The following is a 23489-nucleotide window of genomic DNA, read 5'->3' on the forward strand; positions in this document are numbered from 1 at the left end:
TTTGGCACCAAGAATGTGTATAAAAACCTATAGTGTTTTGGGGCTGGAGCAATAGCACAGTGGGTAGGGCATTTGTCTTGCACACAGCCGACCCGGGTTCAATTTCCAGCATCCCATATGGTCTCCTGAGCACCACCAGGGGTGGTTCCTGAGTGCAGAGCCAGGAGTAACCCCCGTGCATCACCAGGTGTGACCCAAAATGCAAAAACAAACAAACAAACAAAAAAACCCTATAGTGTTTCTCTCCTAACCACTCCTTTAACAAAAACATGCTGTAATTGGGTTTGGATGATTTGGAGGGTTTATTTTTGTTGTTTGTATGGGGAGGGGTATATGGTTTTAAAGAAATAACTCTTGAATCTTTGCACCTATGTTTATAATATAAGATTTACATTGATTAATCACTATTTAGTTCATAATCTCACACTGCATTCTCACAGCAGTAAATCATCTGTCCACATACAGTGGTTGCATGTTTGCCTCAATTGGAACACTCATCGGAAAATCTAGCAGATTTCAGTGCAAGAATTTAGCTTGAACAGTCTAGGGTACATGCTTTGCATGTAGGAGCCCTAGTTCAATCCTAACACTTCAATGGACCCCAAGTGTTACTGGAAGACACTGCTGGAAGCAACCCTCTGAGCACTGAGCCAGGAGTAGCCTCCCAAGCATTGTCTGGTATTACATCAAAACAAAATAATTAGAACAGAATTCAAATAACAAGTTGGTAACTCTGTAGCACTATCCTCCGTTGTTCATCGATTTGCTTGAGCAGCCACCAGTAATGTCTCACAACAAACTGTGGGACTTGTTGTTACTGTTTTTGGAATATTAAATACTCCACAGGTAGCTTGCCAGGCTTTGCCATGCGGGCAAGATACTCTTGGTAGCTTGCCAGGCTCTCCGAGAGGGGCGGAGGAATTGATCACAGGTCGGCTGTGTACAAGGCAAACGCCCTACCTGCTGTGCTATCACTCCAGCCCAACAAGTTGGCAACAACGATATCAGAAAAGCTCATTTTCTACAAGGCAGCATCATTGTCTGCCTTTATTTCTATGTGCATGATTTTTAAATGCAAAACCCGATTTTATAAAAGCAAAACAAAAATCCATTAAGGACAATGAAAAGTCATTCATTCATTAATAAGTGTTAGTCCCTGTAATGGGCTGGAGGAATAGCACAGCGGGTAGGGCTTTTGCCTTGCACACAGCCAACCCGGGTTCGATTCCTCCGTCCCTCTCAGAGAGCCTAGCAAGCTACCAAGAGTGTCCCGCCCATTCGGCAGAGCCTGGCAAACTCCCCATGGCGTATTCGACATGCCAAAAACAGTAACAATAAGTCTCACAATGGAGATGTTACTGGTGCCCGCTGGAGCAAATCGATGAACAACGGGAGGACAGTGCTTCGGTGCTAGAGTGCAGTCCCTGTAATATGTCATGCACTATTTTAGTGTCTGAGAATTTAGAGAATCAAACAAGGACTTTGCCTCCAGTAACTCCAGAACTAGCCTTGAACTCTGTTGGGGACACACCCAAGAGTGCCCTGGGCTTCTCCTGGCTCTGAGCTCAGGGATCACTCCTGTTTGTGCATGGGGACCATATGTGATACTGGAAATCAAACCAGGGTCAGACCCATGCAAGGCAAGTGCCTTTCCTCTGTACTATCTTTCTAGTTTTTTTCCTCTGTACTCTCTTTCCTGGCCCTGAACTAATGAATACTAGTGGGACTTCATGATGAAGTCAGCGACTTTAAAGCAAATGAGACTTGGCACTTGGAGAAGAGAAACCCATGTGTTAAAATATATATATATATTCTCTAGCCGAGATAAATACCAGGAAGTTCACTCCATGGCTTGGAGGCCAGCTGCACATGCTAGGGGAAAAGGCAGCTCAGATAGAGAAGGGAGCACCAAATAAAGAGTATTGGGAGGATCCTCCCAGGATGGGAGATGCATGCTGAAAGTAGACTAGAGACCTAACATGATTGCCACTCAATGCCTCTTTTGCAAACCACAGCACCCAAAAGGAGAGAGAGAACAAAAGGGAATGCCCTGCCACAGAGGCAAGGGGGGATGGGGGGATGGGGGGTGGGAGGGATACTGAGATCCGTGGTGGTGGTGGAAAATGGGCACTGATGGAGGGATGGGTACTCGATCATTGTATAATTGAAAACAAGCACAAAAATTTGTAAGTCTACAACTGTACTTCATGGTGTTTCACTAATAAAAATTTTTACATATATATATATTCTCAGGACAAAGCAATAGTGAGAATTTAGGCCTCTTGCCTTACATGTGGCCAACCTGGGTCCAATCCCTGGCACCATATATGGTCCCCTGGCACCACATATGGCACCATATTTGATCACTCCACTGGGAGTGATCCCTGTGTGCGAAGCCAGGAGTAAGCCCTGAGCACTGTTAGGTGAGGTCCAAAAACAAACAACCTCCTCTCCAAAAAAAATCCATAGGATAGAATTATTCTCTTGAGTTCAGTTCGCTAATTCCAGTGGGCCAAATCAAAATTTAAGACCTACTGAAAAGCATTGAGCACTTCTGAATCTCATAAATATTCACATGTGGCATAACTCTGTAGACTAGCATTCTTTTTCACATAAAACCAATTTCTTGAAATAACCTCAAGAGTGTCTCTGGAAGTTCACTACAAGAGGACATTGAAGCTTGAACGCAGACCCGAATTTCATGAGTTAAAATCTGGAAATGGTGGAGAGGGGGGTTAGCATTGTGATCCCAGTGCTCTCACACACTTCAAACTATAAACTCAGTTCCGTGCTTAATCAAAGATATGTACACTTCTCTTGATTTGGCTTCCTCATCTATAAAACAAGGAGGACAAAGACACACATCAGAGTAGACTGACTGCTACAGCGAACAACCCAAAATCACAGAGACCTGACATACCCCTGGGTTACTTTATCCAACCCCACTCCATGCACCTTCCAGGGAGCATTCAGCAATCTGGAGGGTTGTTTGTGTGCATTGATTGTCCATTTTTTCTATCCCAATGCATTTTCCCCAAGAGCAGAAACCCTCTTTATCTTTTTCACTATAGTATTCTCTGGTCACCAAGTCCAAGCTCCGTATTTACCTGTTGTATGCGTGACTTAAGGAGGAGCAGCAGGCGTCTGTGGTGATCCAGCAGGCCGTCCAGGATGGAGAGCAGTGTGAGCGCCATTTTTCTGCCTGCAGTCAGTCTTCCTGCTGGCCAGTGCTCATCTCTGCCCCCTCTGATTGTGGTTTTGTAGGGAATGACGCCACTCCACTGGGCTGCTTTCCACAACCAGCCTCAACACACACAAATGCTGCTGAAGAAGGGAGCAGACCCCACCCTTGTGGATAAAGACTTTAAAACGGCTCTCCACTGGGCAGTCCAGGTGAGGACTTGTCTTGACTTGTCTCTTCTTTGAGGGTGTAAGGCCCAGTGAGTGGCGCTCAGTGGGGTCGGACCTGCATGACGGGGTATTGCAAATACTGTCACAGAGTTGCCCGGAAGTCTGCCCAGATGACAGAGGCAGAATGATGCACTCTGCCCTCCTCTGCTCTGTTGCTGTTCCTGCCACTCAGGAAGATATGGCACCACCCACTGGGCTGTTTATTTTGATTTGAGGGGAGGTAGAGTTGACTGGTAAGGGGGTGGGCACAGCCTGTCATGCTCAAGGGCTGCTCCTGGCTCTGTGCTTGTGGGTTGCTCCTGCGGTTCTCAGGAGACTGTGTGGTGCTGGGGATAGAAGCACCCAGGCCTCCTGCATGCAAAGCTTGTGCTCAGCCCATTGAGCTCTCACGGTGTCCCTGCACCCATTGTTGGAGAAGATACAAGGGTTGGGGGGGAGGCGTTGTAGCAGAACTCACTTTGACTCTCTCTCTCTCTAACAGACACACACATAGACACACAGACACGCACACACACAAAGACACACACCACACACACACACACACACACACACACACACACACACACACACACACACCCTTCCCAGTCTCTCTCCATCTCAGGGCTTCCTGCTTGCTCACTATGTCCCCAGAGAAACCTTCAAAGACTTATTAGTAAAATAGCTTCAAAGTCTGTGGACTTTGATTTCTTTCAAACACTCCATGACAGAATGATCCCCAGTGGCCTTGAATTCTGTGCTGACCTGTGAAACTCACGGCCCATGGCCCTACCTAGCTGTGAGGAAAGGGACTCATTTCCCCAGGCACAGTCACCAAAGTGAGAACAGGCCCCAGAAACCTGTCATCCCGAGAGAGCAAAAGTGAGCATCTGTTGAAAGGATGGTCCTGGCCAACATGTACTTCAGTGCTTTCTGTCTTCAAGGGGGAGACATCTGTGTGTGATCTTCCATCCCTCAGAGGAGAGTGCTACAGTGCAGCCTTTAATCATCCTCACACACTCCGACCTCCAACATGTGAGCCCAGACAGACACTCATTCCTTCACATCTGCCCACTGAGGGAGCCTTCTGAGCTGCTGTGTGGAGCCCGGAAGAGAAGTGTCTTCTCCACGCTGCTGACTGTTTCTCTAGACTGTTTTCATGTACCACACACAAGAGAGTCAGGCACCTGGCACTTTCGGGGTTGACATTTGTGCCTGAGGTGGGGGAAACCAAGTGATTCAGAAACAGCGGGTTTTCTCAGCTTGAGTTACCCTTTGCTGACTGGCCGTGGACAAGCTGCTGGGCGCAGTTTGTTTTTGTCATCACACCTGCCCTCAACACCCTCCTGTGGACTTTAAGTACTGAGTTACCTGCCCTGCTCCCTCATGCCAGGCTGTGCCCGGGTCTCTGGGCTTTGATGGGTCAGAGTCATCCCTCCAACAGTCACTGACTGGGCTACAAAAGTGGCCCACATGTATTGGTTCTCACCAAAGTGAGAGTGGTTTCAGAATCATGTGTTTTCTGTGGGTCCCCCCGATCACCACGTCCACCTTCAAGACCAAATATCTGGGTTAGGGCTCAGGTTTATGCCTGTCTCCCCAAGCTAACTCTGACTTCAGTGCCTTCTACTCCCCATTCCTCCTTTCCCACCCCCAACTTAGCGCCATTGCTCCTGATTTGTCCTTGCAGTGATTCATTAGTGGGATTCGGAGAACAAGTGACTCCCCTGCCAGAGAGATAGTACAGGGGTTAAGGTGCTCGTCTTTCACACGAACGACCCAGGCTTAATTCTGGGGCACTGCACATGGTCTTCTAAGCACAGAGCCAGGAATAAGTCTTGGGCACTGCTGGGTGTGGCCCAAACCCCCATCCCCCATCAATAAGCAAAAACAAAATGACCAATTCCCACACGTCCCTCCAGATCTCCTGAGTTGGGCTTTTATGGGGTGGGAACTCCTGTGCCTATACTTCTAGAGGTGGTGTGGCAAACTGCAAAGACCACTGATTGAACTTTGAAAATTTTAGTGTGTGCTGCCATGCCACTGGAATCTGAGGCTTGACTTAACTGCCAACTGGATCTTTGGAGTACGAGTGAGGCCATCCTGCAGCAGTAATACAGAAGGTGGTGTATGATTGAAAAGTATTATAGTTTTTATTATGCTTCCTCTTAGAAAACTTAGTTATCAGAACTGTATCTCCATATTTTTTTTCTTGACTAAATGATAAAGCATTCCACCTGCTCCTTTGGTTTCAGACCAGTCTGCACACTAAAATCATCTGAAGAGCTTATGAACATTATTGATCCCCAAGCTCCAGATTCTTCCATCTTCAACAGGGTGGACCCAAGCCATCAATATTTTTATATCTTCTCCTCATCTCCAGGAGATTGTAGTGTGCCCTTAAAATCAAAACCCACTAATGATAAATGAATTCTTACCAAAAGATCCTTGCATCTGAACATGAATTGGATATAACCATAGAACACAGCTTTTATTTTCTTAATTGCTTAAATAGTTCTTGGGCATCTACTGTGGACTTGACATTGGAAATAAAAAGATTCACATAACTGGCCCGTTCTAGAATCTCTACAATTATATGTAATATTGTAATGGAGAGGTAGTATTGTCCTCTACTTTTCTAAGGAAGAAGTTCATCATTTTCTTCTATTCTCAGTGAGGATCAGTGAGTATGAACAAAAAGGTTAAGAAGCACAGTTTGGGGAACTATGAAACCTTTCCCTTCCTGAGGTTAGCAGTAAAATCCAGAAGTGGCATGTTCTGCCTTTTACACTGCAAAAACTAAGGGTAATTCCAAATGTCTGTTGAAATCCTCATTGCACATGCCTCTTTTAGTCTGCTTGGGCTTGTATAACATAGGACCAACATGTATTTGCTTCTTTTCTTTTTTTTTTCCTTTATTTTATTTTTTTTAAAAGTTGTAGATTTACAATTTTTTGTGCTTTGGTTTCAATTATACAATGATCAGATACCCATCCCTCCACCAGTGCCCATTTTGCTTCTTTTCAACTTATTCCACAAGTAGGTGTCTGGTGATTACTGGAATTATTCCTTTCACTGCACTTCTTGCTTTTTTCTTGGATCACATGAGGCCAGATTTAAAGCTAAAGTACTTTGAAAATAATAAAAGCTGGGCAGGAGAGAAAGCATGTAGGGCATTTCTTTGCATGGTGATGACCAGGGTTCAATCCATGGCACCACATATGGTCTCTCTAGAACCTGCAGGAGTGATCCCTGAACATAAAGCCAGGATTAAGTGATCCCTGAACTTATCCAGGTGTGGCCCCCAAACAAGTAAATAATACATATTTTTTTTAAAAAAACACTTTCCTATAAAATAATAAAAGCTTTGTAATAATCCAGATAATCAAAGCAGTATATATTTGAATCATAGAGGCCAGTGATGACTCAAAGCATTAGTTTCTGCTTTGCATGTAAGAGCCCCAGGCCCCACATGGTCCCTAGAGTACTTTTGTGCCCTTGAACACCAACAGATGTGTCCTAAACCTCTCCCCACTCCCACTTCATGAGTAAAGATTTGAAACTAAGTATCTACAAAGTAAGCTCCATTTGATGTCTACCCCCATTTTTCAGATAGTTGAGAAATGTTTTGATGGCTGGTAGTACCCTCCTGTGGCTTGTTGTCCTTCCCCCTCTGCCAGGAGACCCCACTTGGCTCTCTCTGGTCAAACACTCTATTCATCACATTCTTCCTCCTGGCCTCTCCATCCTGTGGGGACATGTTCTTGTCCATCTGTGATGACACCACATATCTGCACAGCCTCTTCTCCCTTTCAGTCCTCAGCACTGTGTATGTTTCCTCATCAATCCCTTTCTTGCTTGTGCCTCCTCAGAAAGCTCATCGGTTCCTATGGCTTCAATTCAGAAGATTCTTAAGAGTTACAGTTACAATTATGACTTCTTTCTTGAGCTTCAGATTTCATGTTTCCAACTCTCCTGAGCATCTTCCCATAATTTCTCATAGATGATTCAGATTCAGCATCTTTAAACTGAATCTGCGGTCACTCCTTCCGTGCACAGTTCTATCCTCTCAGGAGCCCAAGCCAAAGGCCTCTGCATGGTTCATGAACTCTCCCTCCTTATCAGTTTTCGTGTCTGCTGATTATCCAGACTTCTCAACTCTCCTCACATCTCACAACTCTGTGATTGCCTTTCTTTCCCCATTGCAACAGTCTTAGCCTCAACAGGAAATTTGCTCAGAAGGGAGGGATTGAAGAGTGATTCATAAAGAAGCTGTTTTCACACAGCACCTTTTCACCCTGAGGACACCTGAGCCTAACAGGCCACTGGATAAAATAACTAAGATCTAGCAAAGACTGCGGTTTTAAAAGAAAACCCAGGACAAAAACCTTTTCCTGGGATAATCAGATGACAGCCCAGTAGGGGAAGAGTGACAAGGAAATACCCCATCTCTTTCTTCTCGACCATCAGTCACCTCTCGGTGCCATTCTGGCCAACCCAAACCAGACACCAATGGGCAATTGAGCCTCTTCAAACAAATTGCACATTCCAGACGGTAGAAAGTAGAAAGCGGAAGGGAGGAAGATAGCAAGTAGTTCTTAAGAGAAAATGGAGAGAATTTAGCACTCTAACCAACTCCTTAGATCAAGTTTCCACCATTTCTCATCTGATCATCTAGAGTCTCTAATTCCTGCTTTGGGCACTTTTCTTTCCCAGTCTATTTGCACCTTGTCACAAACTACTCTTTCTTCAAATTACCACAGAATGTGCTAAACAGAATGGCCCTTGACTCAAAAACCTAACTTCAGTGATAAAGAGCAAACTCTCTTGGCAAACACTTACTGCTATGAATAATCACCCCACACCCTGACTTTTCTTCTTCAGCATGTTTTCCTTACTCTAGTCACATCTAAATATCAGTAATCACCCTACCCAGTATGTCACACAGATTTATTCTGTCCCTTCACTCCCTTGGTTATGTTCTTTTCTTATAGACATATGTCTTCTTGAGCTCCCTACAAAGTTTCTTTTTCCTTCTTATTTTTGAAGGCATAGCTGAATATCTCCCAACTACTTGGTAAACTTCCTTCCAACATCTCAGTTTTTCTCCTCTTTTTTTTTTTTTGGTCCATCTAGCCCTTTCTTACTTCAAGGACGGAAGCTACATAGTGCTACATAATGGAGTACCCTTCGAGATTGTGTCCCTCAGGGCAATTTTCCTGATCCATCTGACTGTCTCTTAAGATTCAGCACAGATCTTGGTAAATATTAGCTCATCAAAGAGTTGTTCATTGAATTCAGATCAATAAACATATCCATCTTAAGCCAACAGGATCAATGACTTGTTGGATCCTTTTCGTAAAATCCTGCTTTGAGCTTAAGCTTTCCAGGGTTTTTTCTTAACCAGTGATAGGAAATCTAAGATAGATGTGATGGCTAGCCAATGAAAGGGCATGTTGAAATATGATTGCTAGTTCCTTCCCCAACTTCCTCAGAAATACTTTGCGTTCACTACATCTTTCGAAGGAGTGTAGAAGGAAAATAATTACATTAATAGGAAAACAAATATTTAAACTTTGTTCATTTATTTAGCATATGACTACTTAATTTAAAAATGCTCACACACACACCCACACACACTTGCATGAAGCTCTTGAATATAAATTTAAGCCTGAGATTGGTTTGTTGCAGCATAGAATCTTCCACCTTATGATGGCCAAGATCTGTGATCAACTGTGAACTGTGTCAAAATCCCTTAACTATCCTCTAACCCTAAATATATTCTGATTCAAAGGATCACTATGAATATCACCAACCAGTGGATCTAGTTCATAGGAAGAACCTTAAAGATGTTAAGGATCACGTAAATCATTTCATCCAACCCTTCAGTACTCGGGTTCTGGGAGAACCAACCACAGTGGGGGATTGTCATTTGCTGAGTACATACAGAGCCTGTGCGTGCATCCGTGCCACATGACTCCTAGTGCTTGATAAGAGGAAAACTACAAAGCCACATTAGCCCAGAGTCAACAAAGACAAAGCCAAGTTTACGAAATCCATTAGCCAGAGAGCAAAGACTGACCTATTTGGAAAACTGGAGTCTTGAAATCTGTGTTGAAGTGGCCAACATATCAGCTGCCCAGTGCCTGGTCCTATAAGAGCATCTTTCCCAACCTGTCACAGCAGTTTTTGTTTGCTTAGTGTCTCAGTCACTCAGGCTGAGGATTCTCACTGTGAGCATAAGCCCTGGCAGATGCCCACTCCTGCATCCTGCACAGTGCACTCAGCCTGGCCTTCCCTGAGCCCTGCCCAGACCCTTCCAGGCCAGAGTTTGTGCGAGTGGGTGAAGTGGTTCCGTTATTGTCCCATTAGAGCTTTCTGATGAAATTTCCAGGAACTTTTGTCCACAGATTTTCCCCGAACACAGGGTTTCCTCCTGAATGGCTATTCCAGCTGCATTTCACAAAGGGGTAATTCTTCTCAGCTCACCTCTCCTCGTATGTCCTTCTCCTTCCATCCTTCCTGTGTCGTGATATTCATAGTGATCCTTTGAATCCTTCCATCCATCCTTACAGTGACTTTTAAATAATTTGGGTCAACAGGTAAGTTGTGCATCATGCCTGGCATCAGAGTTCACTGAACCCTTCTACAGCAGTTCATAACCGTTTAATCAACTCAGCAAAGACTCTTTCACCTCATGTTGCTTAAACAAATTTTCTACTGGTCTAACTATGCTCTTCAAACAACATACAACTTGCTCTCTCTGTCTCTCTGTCTCTCTCTCTATCTCTCTCTCAATCTGTACTTCTATTTGAGAAGAATAGAAGAAGCTTCTCAATAAATGTCAGCTCAGTGACTTTGCTGATAAATCCTCCATGAGGGAACAAATACAAGTTGCCAAAATGGTTTAAAGGTCAAAAAGCCCTGCCACCTGCCATCCTTCTACCTCTGCATGGAAAAAGTGAGCATGTTCCCAGTCTTGTTCCCTTTCTCCTCATCATTTTGAAAGTGACACACTGAAATAGGTGCAGCTTCAGGGAGCCCTGAGTTGGCCTCTTGTGGAGTCCTGACCTCCCTGTTAAGGTTAGCAGTTCCCCTGGGAGCCAGAGATTCTCTGGATTAGTCACTCTCCTCTGAAAGGACTTTTGTACTGAATTTTCCTGTTATTTGGTCTTTGGTTTGGTTTGGTTTGGGTTCTGATTTTAGTTTGGGGGCCACACCCAGCAGTGCTCAGGGGACCGTATGTGGTGCTGGGGGTTGAGTGGAGGTTGGCAGCGCATAGATCTAGTGCTTAACTTCTGTGTTATCTCTCAAGACCATCAATTAATCTTAACAACTCCACAGGGCAGGTGCTCTTGTCCTCCCCCTGCTGTAGAGGAGAGAACAGAGGCACTGAGGGATGAAGACACCAGCCCAAGACCCCAGACAATAAGCGGCAGTGCCAGGACAGGCCTTCTGACTGCAGAGCTTGACACCTCCTCTGTTCCCCCTCTACCTCCTCTAAAAGAACTGCCCTCCTTATCTCATCTCAGTAGTTCAAACTTGGGGACTAAAGCAGAAATCGCTGTTTAAACCCTCAAGTTTAGTGATGTGGGCACTGCTCACTGGGAACTTCTTCAGAGTCAGACCTGAGGGGCATTAGGCATTTGTGAGAGTAGCTGCCATGAAACAACCCCTTCCAGCATCCCAGAGAGGAGTCAGCTGTGAGGGTGGCGTGGCTCCATGGTCTCATAGTATGGGTAGTTCCTCCTGGGGCCTGGAAGATAACGGAGGGTGAAAAAGACCCAGAAGCAAAAGGAGAGAAGAAATTGGTGCTGCCCAGAGGGCCTGAAGGAATGAAAAGTAAGGTTTGATGGGGGTGTCTTTCAGTAGAATAAGTGACCACACTGTCCAGGGTCTGTTCTTATCACCCCCAATTTCTGCCTCAGGGGATCAAATAGAGATTGAGGATGAACTTTCTCTCCCCTGGCCATTTGAACAGAAGACAAAGACATCCCCCGCCCCCCAAAAAATTAGCTAGAGCCCTGGCTATTGCCTTTAATACCTGGGCTGAGTTGCTGAGTTGAGCCCTGGCTATTGCCTTTAATACCTGAGCCCAGTCCTTCAAGGGGCTACAGGATGGATATCAGCTGTAGCCCCATCCACGGGAGGGTTCAGCATGCAGTGGATCACTAGGAGGCCTGTTGCAGCAGAGAGTCAGGATCTCCTGGGACCTGTAGGTGCCAACAGAGAAGGGGTAGGGGAAGGACCGGAAATATAAAAACACTGATGTTCCATGGGATTGTGAAAACTGAGCCAGGGATTCTGAAAATACAACCTTGGGGCTTAATAAACAAAACTATGGGAGGAAAGCTAGCCCAAAATTTTACGTGGGAGAATTTATTAGAAAATGACTACTGAATAGCACTTAGAGTTTATACTAAAAATTTAACTCTTTGGAGCTAGAGAGATAGTACAGGGATTAAGGCGCTTGCCTTGCATGCAGCCAATTGCAGTTGGATCTTCAGCACCTCATGCGATCACCGGAGCACAAAGCCAGGAGTAAACTCTGAACCCCCCTAGGTGTGCCCTCCTCCCCCAAAAAGTAATTAAAATGAACAAATGAAAACAGAAATGCAGGTCTCCTTGCCACGCTCCCTATGCATAACTTGTGACCCATCTCTCATCTGCCATTTTCCTCACCTGCTCAGGGAGCTTCTGGAGCTTCCTTTCTCCCAGAAGACAGCTTGTGTAGCATCACAGACCTCTCCAGTGTCTCTCTTGTGGGTCTCTATTTCATGAACAAATGTTAGTGAATTATTTTATAATCTTTCCACAGATCTCTGGAAATGTAAAAGAGGAGACTTTCTGTTTTGCAGTTATAAAACTAGAATTTCTTTAACTGGCTCTTGATGATTTCCTGTCATCTGAAATTGCAAATGCTTATTCATGTTTTCCCCTCAGTTCCACAAAAGATACTCAGTAGTGACGCTGTGCACAGCGTGTATTCACTTTGTCATTCAAGTTGAAAAGATGTATGATGCTCTGAGGAAAACCTGGGAGCTTTGTAGACTGGCACTGGGAACTTAAAGAACAAGCCTTTAAATATTAAAAAAAAAAACTCAGGAGGGTCAGAAAGATAGTACAAGTGGGTAAGGCATTTATCTTACCTGTGTCCAATACAAGTTCGATCCCTGGCACCACATATGGGCCCACACACACCTCCAGGAATAATTCCTGATCACAGAACCAGGAGTTAGCACAGTAGATGCACCCCCTCCCCACAAAAAAAAAAAAAAAAAACTTGCAGAGTAACTCAAAAAGTTACCTAACTTAGTTGGTAGCTTAAAGTTCTTTCCCTCTCATACTTAATGATTTTATTTCTTTCTTTACTGGTTATTTAATTATGCTTGCATCACAAAGGGATTTTGATGATTAGATGTCATTTTGCTCACGTTGCAATGAGCTCTGCCAGTTTTTCAATGGTGAGCCTCTACCAGACAGAAAACAGACCAAACAGCCTTCATGAAAAAGTTGCTGTCTGGGTAGCCTATGCATTGTGTTAAGGCTGATTTCAGCCCTTTATGGTTGTATTGACATATGTCCTCAATTCTCTGCTGTGGAAGACAACTGGGATTGTAGTACACACATGCCAATCTCTACAATGACTTGAGACAGTGAAAAGTTGTGGGTTTGATCAAATGTACTTTGTTTCTTTTCTCCTTTTCTTCTTCTTTTTTTAAATGCATTTTTTATTTAGTTTGTATTTATTATCTGAACATGCAGGTGGGGGGAGGGCAGAGTACTGGGTTGTACGTGATGAGCCCTCTTTCACTGGTTTTTCAGAGCGGAAATCGAATTCTGTGCTCCATCATACTGAACCACCACCAGGGCCCGTCCATCATCAACTATGATGACGAGAGTGGCAAGACTTGCGTGCACATCGCCGCTGCTGCCGGTTTCAGCGACATCATTAATGAATTGGCAAAGGTCCCTGAGTGTAACCTGCAGGCTCTGGATGTAGACGACAGGTATAGGTAACTCCCCAGAGAATGGAGGGAACCCCTAGTCAGCTTCTCCACGTGTTAAGCTCAAAATAAAGAGTGTGTTTGGAGAAGTTACACCACAAGGACTCTCAGCTTATTGCCAGTAATACTCGCATATGTACTTATGACAAAAAAAAAGCTGCTCTATTTTAGTCAAGGAAGGAAAAACCATTGTGATGGAGAGAAATGCTGTGACTGTACAGTATGGTCAGATTTTCCACATTTTGCTAAATAGTCTCAGTGTTCCCAGAAGGCTCGCTGTGCCTCAACTCCTGTTCTTAACAGCCTCCCACCCTCCCTCCTTCCTAGATTATGTCATAAAGCCAACACATTCTTGTTATCTAAGAAACAAAATAGAAGCTTGTGTTTAGAACTCAATGACCTTATCGGGTTTTCCATTTTTCATCATTAAAGACATATTGGCAGATCCCTGGCACCTCTGGACCCCAGCACCGAGCCAAGAGCAGCTCCCCTCTATCCCACACACACTCAGCACTGAGTTGGGGTGTCCCCCACCCCCGCCATCAAAACAGGAGGTAATGACTTGCCTAAGAGGTGGTTAGCAAATAAAGGAAGACTTGTACCCGAGTCTTCAAGCACAGTTGTTTGATTTTTTTTAAATTACAATGCTCTGTCCATGCCCAGCTTTTTAGTCATAATGCTCATCTAACCTTTGTTTTTTTTTAGTCATTGATTCAATGGAAATATAAGAGCAATAATAACAACAAAATAAAAGAACTGTAAGAAAAAAATTAAAATAACAAATAAGGGGCTGGAGCGATAGTACAGTGGGTAGAACATTTGCCTTGCATGCGGCTGACCCGAGTTCGATCCCCAGCATCCCATATGGCCCCTCGAGCACCGCCAGGAGTAGTTCCTGAGTGCAGAGCCAGGAGTAACCCCTGTGCATCGCTGGGTGTGACCTAAAAAGAAAAAAATAACAAATAAGACTATTGAAAATAACCGTTAGGTGTGCAAAGGGCTGGAGTGATAGCACAGAGGATAGCGCATTTGCCTTGCACGTGGCCGACCCGGGTTCGATTCCTCTGCCCCTCTCGGAGATCCCGGCAAGCTACCAAGAGTATCTCACCCGCATGGCAAAGCCTGGCAAGCTACCTGTGACGTATTTGATATGCCAAAAACAGTAACAACAAAGCTCACAATTTGTTGTGAGATGTTACTGGTGCCCATTCAAGCAAGTCGATGAAAAATGGGAGGACAGTGCTACAGAGCTACTTTCTTCTACTACATTGCAAAATTAGTTGCCCTCTTAGTTTAGATGTTACCCCATAGAGAGGAAAATGTTTAAGTTTATATAAGTCTCAGAAGCTAGAGGTGGTTAAGATGATGACTTTAATTAAAATTTAAGAATAGTTCAATATAGTGAGTGCATACTTTGCATGTGAGAAGCTTGGGTTCTAAATCTGATACCACTTTAATCTCCTGAGCACCATTGGGAGTAGCTCTGAGCACAAGTAGGTGTGGCTCAAAAAAAAATGCACTTCTTTTAAGGGTTGATCTTGAGCAGCTAAGAAGTAGAACTTTGGTTATATAAGCAGAAAAAAACAAATTTCCGAAGAGAGTTAGAGAAAAATGTTCCTACCTCAAGTACACCTAGAGCCAGCTCAGAATAAAATATGTCTCATTTGCTTTATCCCACACTTGTAGCCAAAAAAAAAAAAAAATCCAGTCACCTCTCCCCACCTCAAAAAAAAAAAAATACTCACAAAAGAAAGTTTGCTAGGGCAGGAAAAAAAAAGCACCAGGTCTAGAACTTAGTGGGGTTTGCAAGTGAAGGAGTCAAGCTTCTACTCCAGAGCTCAGCTCAATCCCTTCAGTACTCAGCCTGACGTCTTTGTGCTGTTGTTTTGTTTGGTTGCAGTCGTGGTTTTATGTTGAAACTGTCAGCCATGTTAATCATAGAAGTTTTAAAAACTTTCACAGGTTTGAGACCTTTAAGCATTAGTATTAATTGTGACTTCCCTTTTCTTTTTCCTGGCAGAAAGTTTTCAAAGAGAGGGAAGGAAAGAAAATAGAACAGTTATTTTTTTGTAAAAAGAAGAGAAAATAAAAATAGGGGAAATAGGACATATGGGGAAACTTGTCCTTGGTAGTAAACTACATCACTAATCTGTGATTCTTTGGGAGGAGGCAGCCCAGGTGGTGCTCAGAGATCCTACAGCCACTTCTGCCCAGTCTCAGCCAACCAGGCCAGGTGGCCAGGTGCTAGGACCAAGGATATGGTATTGCCCTGACTTGTGCCGGAGGCCTCCAGGGAAATACCTGTCATGAGGGATTAGGGGTCATGAGGTGCTAACATTTGAAATTGGGTCTTAAACCACTGAACTAATTCCTTGACTCCAGATTTCTCTTATTTAAAGTATGGTGATACTAATCAAAGATGGTTGGCCCAGATACAGGACCCAGAAGTACTTTGGGTACCTTACGTGTCCCAACTGTAGGCCTTCTAAAGACACACTTTCCTGTTACGCATTTATTTTCAGGAAGGACAGCCTTTTATCAAATTCTCCTCCTTACCTATTTCTAGGAATATTCTAGGAAAATTTACACATCCCACAAATCATCTTTTGACATCAATTCAACTGATGCAGTGTCTTTGTATACCCATCATCTCCAGGCCTTCTCACCAACCAACTGCTCACCTTTCATCTTTGAGCAGTTAATCACTGAACATTCTTGAAACATCAGCCCTCACCTTCCTCGCTGTGATAGCTGAGACCCAAGCTGAGGTGTAATACTTGCTTCTACCTCTAAAGTTTGACAATCAGAAAGGCATAACAGCTCAGATCACTGACATTTGCAGCTACAGATTGCCCAGAAAAACCCACAGAATATCAACTAAAAATTATCTATGTGCTCCCCTATCTTTCTGAAACACAATTTATTTCACCTTTTCCTTTTCTTTTTTTTTTCCCTTAAGATCTCTTGTTTATTTCTTTCAGAGTATAGAGACATTATATTCAGTATAGCATTCTTTTTTTTTAATTGGATCTCAGGGAGATACAAAGCTACAAAGTTGTTCATGATTGGGTTTGAGTCACATAATGTTCTAACACCTGTCCCTTCACCTTTTCCTTCTGCATCTCATCTTTCATGCAGATGATCAGAATAATTAAATAGCTGATCAAAAAAATTTTCATAAGGGAATATTTCACAATACTCCAAAGTGAATGCCAACATGTTGGTAAACCTGACTAGATTAATGTGCAACCCTCCACCTACTGAATTTATTGGCAATATATCCTTTAAACAGGAGGGCATAAACTGGCTGGTGCTTCATCTTGCTTCATAATAAATATTGCCTGGAGAAGCCTCTAATGTAGAATGGAATAAATCATATATGCTACATATTTGGATGAGCCATGTGATTGATCATGACAGCAAAAAATTATATATGGTTCTGCTAAGTGTTCTCAAATTGCTGCCCGCAGGTTAAAGTAGGAGGAGGGGATGTCATTGACAGAGTTCTCCTTGTCTATATGGAGATGCTGGCTATGTTCTGCTCTCCGAATACTAAAACCCATGCCCCTTTACTGACTGCAGCTCCCAGGTTACCTCCATGTCTGAGGAACCACCAGACTCTCGTGAAGTGTCCTTCTGCCCAGGGTTCAGGCCCCAAACACAAGACCAAGAAGACACCTCATGTGTCCTCCTTTCTTGACTTGGCATTGCTGCTTTTCAAAGTGACTGACAAGTAGATTACCATCCATGCATGACAAAAAACACTGTTAGGAGTGTCAGTGTGTAATGCTGCCCTGAGTCTCTCTGTGGTCCCCTTCACGTACCACACAGATACCCCCACCATCACCACCACACACGCACCATCCTTACTTCCCAGCACTTCTGCCAGGTAAGCAAGTTTCTGGTCCCCTACTGGGGTCCAGCAGTCCTTGGTTGCTTACTGCTCTCTTGTCATATCTGCCTTGACAGTGGAGGAGATACTCTTTCTACTGCTGAAGAACTAATTCATTCCAAATATGCTCTCACTTCTATTTTTGGAAATAGAAAGATTCTATTTCTCATATTTATTCTGCGATATTTCTTCCCTTGAGGTCAAGCACAGTCAGTCATGTCCTAAACAGAGGCAAAGGGAAGGGTTGAAAAATATGTATAAAGATAAAGAGCTCAAACTACAATCCTACCACACTGAGAAATGGTGTTGAGAAAAGTTGGCTGTTATTTGAAAGATGGTCAGAGAACAGCACACTCCAACTGCACAAACCAAAATGCATGTACAGAAACACATGCAGGTTTGTTGTATGCATTGATAAATAGATTCTTCTGTTTGTTTCCTTTTAATTGACTTAAATCCAATATCATCAGGAGGTGCTGTATATTTTTGCTATTTCTAACACAAGCATATTCAGATAACCACCACTATCTCGATTCAGAATGAATTTATCTACTCCAATATCAAATTGTCCTTTGTAATCATTCTTCTCTTGCCTCAAAGTTCTGGCAACCGCTGAGCTGTTCTCTGTATCTACATTTTTTACCTTTTCCAAAATGTCATCTAACTGGAAGCATACACAATGAGATCTGACATGGACATTTTACCGAGAAGATTACATTTGCGATTCACACTCATTTCCTATGTCAGTGGGCAGTTCTTTATTGCTGAGAAGTAGCCAATGTGGGATGACCCATAGTTTATTCTTCCAGTCACCTGTGAAGAACACTGGGGTGTTTGCAGTTTGGGGAAATTCTTAAATTGCTGCTCTATGTAATCATACGTAGGTTTTTTTATGACTATAGTTTATATTTCTCCAGCTAAAGGTTTGTAAGTGAGATTGTCTAACCATTTGGTAAGATGTATCTGACTTTAAAAGGAACTAATACCAGTGTGCAGCATGACTGCTATTTTGCATTCCCACAGAATGTAGGAAAGTTCCTGTTACTCCGAATATTTACCAGCCATCAACAATGTCAGGAGCTTCTGTTTATTTTGCATTAATTTTAGCTATTTTAATAGGTTTGTGGTGGCATTTCTTTGTGGTTTAAATTTACATTTCCCTAATGAAAAATCTTATTGACAATTTTAACCCTGGAAGAGAGGCCCACATTCACGGGTAGTCACCCTCCCGCCTACTCTCACCTGCTACTTCCAGGCTAGGAATCCCAGTGAGTGCTCCCTGCTGCAACCTACCTTGAATCAGGGGCTGCGGCTGGCCAGGCAGTTTCTCCAGCTTGTGCTCAGATGCCCATGTTTTCCCATGTCCCCCCAGGACCCCTCTGCACTGGGCTGCAGCTGCGGGGAAGGCCGACTGTGTGCAGTTGCTGCTGGAGTTGGGCATGGACAGCAACCTACGGGACATCAATGAGAGCACCCCGCTGGCCTATGCCCTGTACTGTGGCCACACGGCCTGCGTCAGACTCCTCACCCAGGAGAACAGGTGAGCACATTGCCAGCCACTTCTACTCTCCCTTCTGCTCAGAGATTTACAGAAGTTGAGTGCTTGGGAGGTGGCTCAGTAGTAGAGTACATGCCTTGTATGTCTGAGACCTGTGTTTTATCCCTTACACCCGGAAAAAGAAGGAAAAAGCCCTAAAAACAGAACTGGAGGTGAAGTCAGTCATTTGTAAAATTTAATGCAGCTTTTCCCTCATAAATTATGTATATAAACAATATATATAATTATATATGGCACCATGGCTTAAAATGCAGTTGCTCCCCTCATAAATCATATATATAAACTATGTGTATATAGTTATATTTATATACACACACATATATGTAGCACCATGGTTTACAAAGCTGTCAATAATAGGTTCAGGGCCTGAAGAGATAGCATAACAGGTAGGGTTTTTGCCTTGCATGTGACTGGCCTGGATTCAATTCCCAGAGCCCCATGTTGTCCTCTGAGCCCCACCAGGTGTGATCCCTGAGCACAGAGCCAGGAGAAACACCTGAGCTTCCAGGTGTCGCCTCAAACCCAAAATAATAATAATAATAATAACAATAATAATAATATATTTTCAGGTATACAGCTCTAATCCCACCACCAGTGTTCACATCTCTCCATCAATGCCCCCAGTTTATCCTTCATCACCACTCTACCCACTTCCCTAACAGGCACATTTTAAAGTTCAATTGTTGTTTGGGTCCCATGCTGACAGTAGTGGTTTAGATACACACTTTGCTGCATGCAAAGCAAGAGCCTTATTATCTCTCTGGCCTTGTGTTCAGTATTTCAAGGCATTTAGGTTTTTGGTTTGCTTTTAAGAATTGGTTGATTGGTCTGGGGGCCCCATTCAGTGGTATTCAGGAATTACTGTACTCGGATGGGCAGTGCTCAGAATACCATATGGTATCTGGGATCAAACCCAAGGGTCCCAGCATACAGTGAAAGCACTCCAAGCCTTTGAGCCATCTCCCTGGCCCAAGAGACTTATTGAACATAAAAGAAAGGAGATAAAAAATACATCATGAGAGCCAGAAAGATTCCACAGGGGTAAGGCACTTCCCCAGTATACAGCCAAGCCTGATTCAGTCCCCCTGCACTGCATATGGTTCCTAGAACACCACCAGGAGTAATCCCTGGTCACTGTCACTGTCACTGTCCTCCCGTTGTTCATCGATTTGCTCAAGCGGGCCCAGTAACGTCTCCATTGTGACAATTGTTATGTGTTTGGCACATCGAATCCGTCACGGGTAGCTTGCCAGGCTTTGCCGTGCAGGAGAGATACTCTCGGTAGCTTGCCAGGCTCTCTGAGAGAGGCGGAGGAATTGAACTCGGGTCGGCCATGTTGGTCGCTTGCAAGTCAAATGCCCTACTCGCCGTGCTATCGCTCCAGCCCCCCTGATCACAGCCCCATGATAAAATAAATTGCAGATGACAGCATCTCGAGGTGGAGGTATGGTAATCTGGCTTTGCAAGCGTGAGCGTGGATCAGGTTTCATCCTGAACTCACAGCAGAGAGAGCATTAAGTCACTCATGGCCTCAAAAGAGAATCAACAGAATTTTCGAACAAACCAAAGCACAATAGTGCTTAGAGAAAGCCTCCACCTTCAAAGAACCAGCCAGGCAACATCTGACCTTTCTTCTTTAGATTTTGCCTGCCCAGTGGGTATTGCTCTCTTTGTGCTACCACACCCAGCCTCTGGCCTGTACACTTCCGTTTTCACAGCAGAAGCACAGTCAGAGTTCTTTCCTTGCTTATCTTCACTGGTTTTTTTTTCTCCCCAGTGGGAAATTTAGGTTTAAGTTTTTTTAAAAAATTTTTTAACTAGAAGGAAAACAACAAACCCACCCTGGCATAAAACGAACAGGCATCCTAAAGAGCATATGCCCTGTGATTCTGCCTGGCTCTCCCAAGATTCCCTTCAGAGAAGTCCTGAAACATCGCTCCCCGCTACCTGCAGCCTCCACCCTACTCTTTCCTTTCCTCTTCTCCTTCCTTCCTCACCCCTGCTGACTTTTTCTGAGAATTGAGAAGAATAACGAGTAAAGCAGTTTTCTGCAATTTGTCTCTCAGTGAAAAGTTAGCCACTGGGAAGCCTGGAAAGTTGGAGAGCTCTCCTCTCCGGGGAGCAGGGGAATCCAGGAAATGTTTGAAATGGGGGGGCTGGAGCGATAGCACAGAAGGTAGGGCATTTGTCTTGCACATAGCCCACCTGGGTTCGATTCCCAACATCCCATATGGTCCCCCGAGCACCGCCAGGAGTAACCCCTGTGCATTGCTTGGTGTGACTCAAAAATGAAAAAACAAATGTTTAAAATGGGCCCAAGCAGGAAGGGGGTTGCCATGGGAGATGCAAGCTCTTGCACATCATCTCAGTCATGACAGGGAGTAGAAATATTTCAGTGCCCTGAGACATCTGCGCCAGCACATGGTCCCAAGAAAGGTGCTGAGGTGGTCAGGATTGCTTTGCCTCCTCTGCTCACCTGAATCCTTGCATTCTGCACCCCCTAGAACAGAGCCTGCTGCACCCACTTCTTCTCAGAACACTAAACCCCCAAAGAAAGAAGGACGCTTCAGCATGCTCAACCAGATCTTCAGCAAGAACAAGCAGAGGGCATCCCAGAAGGATCCCAGCGGGGACCCACCTAGCGGGGAGGACCCCTCGGAAGTCGATGACATCATCACTTCCTTTGACAGCATCGTGGACACCAACTGCCAGAAACAGCCTGGTGAGCAGGTGGCTATGGTCGACTTTAAGAAGAGGAATACAGAGAATTCAAAATACCTCTTGCCAGAAAAGAAGCCTCTGGTCCGCAAGGGGCTTCCACCAATCAGAACACAGAGTCTTCCTCCCATTACCCTGGGCAATAACTTCCTGACGGCCTCCCCAGGGGCCATGGCCCAAGCCGGCCTGAGTTTTACTCATCACAGGGCCCAAAGATCTCAGAAAAGTCGCAGTGAGCAGGATTTATTGAATAACAGAACTGGCTGCCAGGCACTGCTGGAAAACCCCTGGAGGGGTGATGCCCACCAAATGTTCTACAAAGCGTGGACGGTGTCTTCCTCTGATAAGCTCCTAGACAGATTGCTTACTAGCAAATTGGGCCACCAGCAGGTCTCAGGGCTGCCGCCTCTTCCTCATCTGCACAATTCTGTATCAGGTAATGTCCGATTTCCTTCTGCCTCACTCCTGGCAAACTCTATGCAAGAAGTGGCTAACTTTGAGTCAGGTAGATTGTACAGTGAACAGGGCACACTACTGACCCAGGTTCCAGACCTGGCATCCCATATGGTCCCCCACCTCCTGCCAGGAGTGAGTCCTGTGTGTGGCCCCACAACAAACATGACTAAGTTAAAAACAAATTTAGGGTTACCCTTTTTCCTGGAGTCCCACTGTCTTTAAGATTTCCAGGCAACAGGAACATTTTGTGTTTCTACATGCAAACCGCCCCCCAGCCCCCAGCCACAAGGAGTACTCAAGAGGGTCCCGTGGCCACTTCCAGTGATACTTGATCAACTGGGGTAAATAGTTCAATGCTCCAATCTGGCTATACAATGTTGCTTGGACCCAGTGGTGTTGAGGGCCAGTAGGGACACACCAGGGGAACTTGCAGGGTCAAATACCACAGGTGGAGCCTTGTACGTACAGTGCAAACCAGTATTTTGGGGGTTTTGTTTTGTTTTGTTTTAGGGCTGCACTCAGCAATGCTCAGGGTCAGCCACATACAGAGCAAAAGCCACCTCTCCTGTACCCTCTCTCTGATCAACTGTTAATTTTGAATGCTGGCCTACTCCATGCTTATAACTGTCGATCCATGAACCAATATGCAAGACAGGTGCCGATCAGCAGGTCCCCAAAGGATGAAGAATGCTATAGTCACTTGCCCATGTATCATCAGATCTAGTCTTCTCCCTCCTGCTCGACTTCCTTATCTCATGGAAATACACTTGCACAGCTCCCTTATGGCGGCTTCCAAGTACCAGCAGATTAAGAGCAGGAGCAAGACAGACAACAGTGTCATCCTAGGCATTCTGCCTCTATGAGTCTCCCTCCATGGCTGTGTCTTCCCAGGAACTCTACCAGCTCCTCCCTGTGGTTCTGGGCCTTAATGATGCCATCTCAGGATTTTGTAATGACATCTTGGGCCTGTGTAATGCCAACTCAGGCCTGTATAATGCCATCTCTTTCTTCCCTGAATCTCTCCAAACTAGTAGAGATTGCTTCTTCCTCCTAGTAGAAATTTCTCTCTGCCTGGTTCCTTTGGCTTCTCAGGCTTTTCCATCACTTGTGAGAGCCCTGGGTTCAATCACTGGCACCACATGGCTCCCTGAGCACTGCTAGAAGTATCCCTGAGCACTGCCAAGTGTGACTCTCCAACACCCATCATAAAAAGGAAAAAAAAAGTAAAACTAATCAATAACATATTTAGAACTTGAGTCTGAGGTTTCTGAAAATAGAAAGGTATTGCTATGGCAACATCTATCTGTTTGTCTGTCTGTCTGTCTCTGTCTCTGTCTCTCACTAGCTCTCATTTTTCTCTTCAAATCTCAAAATCCAGTTTGTTAGTATGCTTAGCCAAAAGTGTGATTTTCTTAGAAATTGCATTATCCTTCCCAAAAGAAAAAGATTTCTTAGGACTTTTAAAGAGATA

General features: G+C 44.5%; 1 protein-coding gene across 2 annotated transcripts in view; it reads left to right on the forward strand.

Moving 5' to 3' along the window:
• ANKRD55 (ankyrin repeat domain 55) overlaps positions 1 to 23489 on the forward strand; it is a 98602-nt gene that overhangs the window by 64874 nt on the left and 10239 nt on the right. For both annotated transcript variants that reach the window (XM_056112099.1, XM_056112100.1), the window contains exons 6-9: positions 3265 to 3393; positions 13213 to 13397; positions 18659 to 18826; positions 21349 to 21998. In XM_056112099.1, the coding sequence (XP_055968074.1) occupies positions 3265 to 3393; positions 13213 to 13397; positions 18659 to 18826; positions 21349 to 21998 (1132 nt within the window). The remainder of the gene's footprint in view (positions 1 to 3264; positions 3394 to 13212; positions 13398 to 18658; positions 18827 to 21348; positions 21999 to 23489) is intronic.

This window comes from Sorex fumeus, unplaced genomic scaffold, assembly GCF_029834395.1.
Source record: "Sorex fumeus unplaced genomic scaffold, SorFum_2.1 ptg000015l, whole genome shotgun sequence".
In the NCBI taxonomy this organism is placed as follows: Eukaryota; Metazoa; Chordata; class Mammalia; order Eulipotyphla; family Soricidae; genus Sorex; species Sorex fumeus.